Genomic DNA, 6,000 nt, shown 5'->3' on the forward strand with positions numbered 1-6,000 from the left:
TCTAGTGAGTATTAATGAACTGGACAGTCAAGAAACTGTATGAATATAGGCACATTATTATTTCTACACAGTTTTGATTTGGTTTTAGTCATTTTAAAGTAAATTGAGTCCCCCCCCAAAAAAATGTTTTACTCAGGCCGGATTGGACCCCCTTGATGCTCCTGATCCAAAATATTTTTAGATTTCGTTATCAACAAATGCGGCGAAAGGTACAGTAAATATAAAATGCACATAAAATCAACAGTGTCATTTTTGGATTAAGTCATGTGTCAGCTGAACTGTTGTGTCCTCCACTTTGGTCTAATAATGTTCCCACAATCTCCAAACGGTTCCCTTTCAATTGCTACAATGCTTATGCATTTCATATTTATTCTGTAAGAAACATTTCAATTTTGCCCTATCCATATAGGCCAATTGCCACGAGTGTAAAGGGTTAAGAGAATTCACTTCTAGCCTCATTAACAACAGCTACACCTGTCTATTAGTCATAAAGTTACATAAGGCATTTCCCCAACACTTTTCAAACCTGAGCCTGGGCTTGTGACATGGTGTGATGGATTCCTGCCTTGGCTCGTCTTACACTTCCTGGGATTCCTTCGGTGTGCATTTAGCTCAAGTGAAAACAGCAAGCCCAAAGGCTGCTTTAGGAACTACAATGTGTTGTGGTACAGTACATGTTGGGTCAACTTTAAAAGGACCTCACGGAAAGCCGGAGTAGTTGTCAATATTATCAATGCGCATTCCAGCAAAATAATGAATAAATAGGTTAAATAAAAAAATACACTGTATGGGTTAGTGTTGTTTGGTGGCACACAGTGAGGGTGGATGTGATGAGATGGAGACTCACAGAGATGAACTGAGAGACAGGGATCATCTCTTTGCCCTCTGTAATGGTGTAGAAGAGAAGGTCCTCCATCCCAGAGATCAACCTGCTCCTGTTAAGACCAGACAACACAGTGCATCATATCAATCAGTGGAGGCTGCTGAGGGGAGGATGACTCATAATAACGGCTGGGATGGAGCCAATGGAATGGCATCAAACATATGGAAACAATGTATTTAATACCATTCCCCTTTTTCCGCTCCAGCCATTACCACTTCCTGTGATGTCAATACTACTGTAGGTCTGACAGGGTCATTGTTAAAGATTACCAGTGCATATACGTTGTACACTGTGTTTTGATAGTTCACTCTCATCTGCATAACTTTTCTCAAAACATACAACATGTGCAAAAGAGCACTTAACCACTAAAGACAAGTGTGTATGAACAATGTTCTGTTTTTCTTTTCTCCCCAGCACCAGAAGGAGAGTGTAGTAGTGTTTGTAGTGTAGGTCTAATGTACAGTAGTGTAGGTCTAATGTACAGTTGTGTAAGGCCTAATGTACAGTAGTGTAGGCCTAATGTACAGTAGTGTAAGGCCTAATGTACAGTAGTGTAAGGCCTAATGTACAGTAGTGTAGTGTAGGCCTAATGTACAGTAGTGTGTGGAGTGTAGGTCTAATGTACACTAGTGTAGTGAAGATCTAATGCACAGTAGTAGTGTAGTGAAAATCTAATGCACAGTAGTAGTGTAGTGAAAATCTAATGCACAGTAGTAGTGTAGTGAAAATCTAATGCACAGTAGTAGTGTAGTGAAAATCTAATGCACAGTAGTAGTGTAGTGAAAATCTAATGCACAGTAGTAGTGTAGTGAAAATCTAATGCACAGTAGTAGTGTAGTGAAAATCTAATGCACAGTAGTAGTGTAGTGAAAATCTAATGCACAGTAGTAGTGTAGTGAAAATCTAATGCACAGTAGTAGTGTAGTGAAAATCTAATGCACAGTAGTAGTGTAGGGAAAATCTAATGCACAGTAGCAGTGTAGTGAAAATCTAATGCACAGTAGTAGTGTAGTGAAAATCTAATGCACAGTAGTGTAGTGAAAATCTAATGCACAGTAGTGTAGTGAAAATCTAATGCACAGTAGTGTAGTGAAGATCTAATGCACAGTAGTGTAGTGTAGAAGTGTAGTTCATCTTAACATCTGCTTTCAAACCAATTCCACTGACTATTCAGCTCCATGTTCCTACATTTAGTCTGATTAAAGTAGTTGTTTGGATGGAGTATTATTGATTAAAGTAGTTGTTTGGATGGAGTATTATTGATTAAAGTAGTTGTTTGGATGGAGTATTATTGATTAAGTAGTTGTTTGGATGAAGTATTATTGATTACAGTAGTTGTTTGGATGGAGTATTATTGATTAAAGTAGTTGTTTGGATGGAGTATTATTGATTAAAGTAGTTGTTTGGATGGAGTATTATTGGGAATTTCGTTTGAAGTCCACTTTGTATGCATAACAAAATGTCTGAATCAAAAATAATAGCTTAATTTAATTTCCTGTAGACAAGCCTAATTTGAATAAAAAATCTGCAGTTATAGGGATGGTACTCCGAAAATATACCCTGAGTGTAAAAAACATTAGGAACAGCCGCTCTCTCCCTGACATATAGACTGACCAGGTGAATCCAGGTGAAAGCTATGATCCCTTATTGATATCACTTGTTAAATCCACTTCAGATCAGTGTAGATTAAGGGGAGGAGACAGGTTAAAGAAGGATTTTTAAGCCTTGAGACAATTGAGACACAATTCATGACGCCGATTTGAACTGCAACACTGCTAGGTTTTTCACGCTCAACAGTTTCCTGTGTGTATCAAGAATGGTCCACCACTCAAAGGACATCCAGCCTACTTGACACAACTGTGGGAAGCATTGGAGTCAACATGGGCCAGCATCCCTGGGGAATTCTTACGACACCTTGTAGAGTCCATGCGCCGACCAATTGAGACTTTTCTGAGGGCAAAATGGGGTGCAACTCAATATTAGGAAGGTGTTCCTAATGTTTTGTACACTCAGTGTGGTTTACCAAGCTTCCGATTACTTCACACTGGAAGAAGTTAAGCAACACTAAATCTAGAAACATATAGTTTACTTAAAGTTACTTTGAAAAAGTCGTTTACTACATCCAAACTACTTCGTGAAAAGTTATATTTAAATCAGAAACGTCATCAAATACAAATTGGAAGAACAGATCACTCTGGAGTCAGAAGTTAACATAATGTCATTTAGCCTATTAAACACAAAAACTGTTTGAAGTGAAAATTAGGCAAGTCTGATGGCGAAAAAGAAAGGAAATCTTGCCTACTTTAGCCATATTTTCTGTTATTTTTGTAAAAATTTAGTGTGTAGTTCCAGTAGTTAGATACACCACTACATGGCAAAACAAGTTCTTACCTACTGGACACACTGGTTGAATCAATGTCGCTTCCACATTATTACAATGAAATGACGTTGAACCAATTGAATTGACGTCTGTGCCCAGTGGGTAACTACTGAAAACACTACCAAGATTTGAAGTTAGTTCAACTTCCTCCACCAAGCTACATGTATTTAAATGACTAGCTGATGGCCATGTAGTTCACTACTCCCCATCACTGAAAATCACTAACTCATTATTATAGGGTCGTTCCATTTGGTTTCAATCCCTTTTTTTCCGCACCCCTTTTAATTTGAACAGCACTTCCCATACATATTTGCTTATGGGAGAAGTGGTAAGAAAGTGCCCTGAATGCCAAAACATTTAGGTGATAAAGGTGCTCAAAGTTGACCTATTTTGCATACCCCACCCGACCATGAGACATCCATGTCTTCGTTACTGGAAAAAATAAACGGTTGAGTTTGATATCACTTAAAAGCTTACAAAACAGGGTTGACAGACTATTTTAGAATTTCTTGAATTGTAATTCTTTTAATGACAATTATGTACTTTTTTTTTTAACTGATTTTATTTTTCTCGCAAATGTTATAGCTTAGACCCTATTTGACATCTGAGGTGTTTGTGTTGTGCCCACCATCTGTTGAGACACAGCATGCTCTTGAATAAGGGTGCATGTCATTCAACCATATAAATACAATTCATCGTGGAATATCATCATAAATGCAAATGTCTATTGTATTATGTATCTTTCTATGATTTCATTAGGTTTCCTATGGAGGATTGACAGTATAATATATATATATATATATATATATATATATATATATATATATATATATATATATACCCATTCAATTCAACATTCTCTGATGTTTGGACCTCCAACCATCTTTGTGCTACCATATTAAGGTTAAAATGTACATTTCATTCCCATTTCAGCCAACCAATCAAATGTATTTATAAAGCCCTTTTTAGGTCAGCAGTTGTGACAAAGTGCTTATACAGAAACCGAGCCTAAAACCCTAGAGAGTACTCAATGGAGATGTAGAATCACGGTGGCTAGGAAAAACTCCCTAGAAAGTCAGGGAACCTAGGAAGAAACCTAGAGAGGAACCAAGCTACGGGTGGCCAGCCCTCTTCTGGCAGTGCCGGGTGGAGATTATAACAGTACATAGCCATTAAGGCCAGATTGTTCTTCAAGATGTTCAAATTCATAGATAACCAGCAGGGTCAAATAATCACAGTGGTTGTAGAGGGTGCAACAGGTCAGTACCTCAAGAGTAAATGTCAGTTGGCTTTTCATAGCCGAGCATTCAGAGGTCGAGACAGCAACATGACACCCACCCTGTATTCAAGAGCATGCTATGTCTTAACTGATGATGGACACAACACAAACACCGCCGATTATGTAAAATTATGACATATGCGAAAATTAGATTATTTTTGATAATTTAAGTTAAAGGTTTAAAAAGGACATGATTATATATATTTGTCTTATGTTTCAATAAATGATTAAATAGTTTGACAACCCTGTTTGTAAGCTTTTCAATGATATCAAACTCGACTGTTGATCTTTTCCAGTGATAAACACATGAATGTCTCATGGTAGGTTAGTGTATGCAAAATGGGTCAACTTCGTGCACTTCCATTTTTTCGAAATGTTTTGGCATTCAGGTTCAAAAAGTTAGTTTCTGTCCACTTTACCATGGGCAAATATGTATAGAAAGTTTCGTTCAAATCAAAAAGGGGTGCGGTCAAAAAGTGATTGAAATTAAATGGAACGACCCTATATGATCTCAACTGAAGAATATCATTTCACTCTTTGAGACAACTTGTCACCACTGTAGGCCAGGGTTCCCCAACTAAATTCAGATGTGGGCCGATTCTTTCTTGAGCAGATGGTCGGGGGGCTGGAACAATTATATCAATTGTTTCAGCTTGACATCAAGAAGCACAATGATATAGTAATTGACAAAAAAATTATAATTTCAAACCTGTATTACATTAGGATACGATAACATATGTCTATATTTATGGGTGGGAATACTTGGGAAAATATTTCTTCAATTGAAATTGATATCTTGGTGATTTTAAAGTATTTTATGTCCAACAATGAAAATGTATTTTAATAAATGGGGGTTTCAATAAAATCACCTGCTGGTCGAATTTGGCTTATGAGCCGCCAGTTGGGCAACCCTTCTGTAGGCACTGCATAGTCACATTATTCTACAGTACCAATTACGGAAAGAGTATGTATTTACCTGCACTCTGCTTCGTCTGTGTCATTGACAGCTTGATGATGGAAGGGTTGCTGACGCTGGCTGTGTGACGCTGCGCTTGTGCATAACAGCTGAGATTGTTGCTCGATCCTGGATAAGCCATTGCTGTCGCTCCCAACCCGTGCGGAGTTGACAGCGTGTTTGAGCAGTTGTAAAACTCCCGCATTAGTAGTCCGCAGACGTTTCAGACAATGCATTATTAAAGGTGTGGATCGCAACCAAAACAACAATACACTTAGAATATAATAAACACTGTAGAGGAATCAGATCTGTGTCCAGTGCTTCGTTCCTCGGAGGCTTTATGTCAGTTTTCATGCACTTGAGGACTTGATACTATCGCGTGGGGGGTGGAGTTGTGACTGGCAGAAGTTGGTCGACAGATGAAATGGGCCAGTGACCAATGACAAGTGAATCCAAACGGGAAGATGGCTGTGCTGTTACGGGATCCTTGGGACGTCCATAAC

The 6,000-nt window shown here is 38.2% G+C and overlaps 1 protein-coding gene across 1 annotated transcript in view; it reads right to left on the bottom strand.

Moving 5' to 3' along the window:
- Positions 1-6,000, bottom strand: part of gls2a (glutaminase 2a (liver, mitochondrial)) — a 27,212-nt gene extending 21,212 nt beyond the window's left edge. The window contains exons 1-2 of the mRNA XM_014145547.3: positions 5,519-6,000; positions 848-935 (exon numbers count right to left, since the gene is read on the bottom strand). Of these exons, the coding sequence (XP_014001022.1) occupies positions 848-935; positions 5,519-5,733 (303 nt within the window). The 5' untranslated portion in view covers positions 5,734-6,000. The remainder of the gene's footprint in view (positions 1-847; positions 936-5,518) is intronic.

This window comes from Salmo salar, chromosome 15 (genome assembly GCF_965601325.2).
Source record: "Salmo salar chromosome 15, fSalSal1, whole genome shotgun sequence".
NCBI lineage: Eukaryota > Metazoa > Chordata > Actinopteri > Salmoniformes > Salmonidae > Salmo > Salmo salar.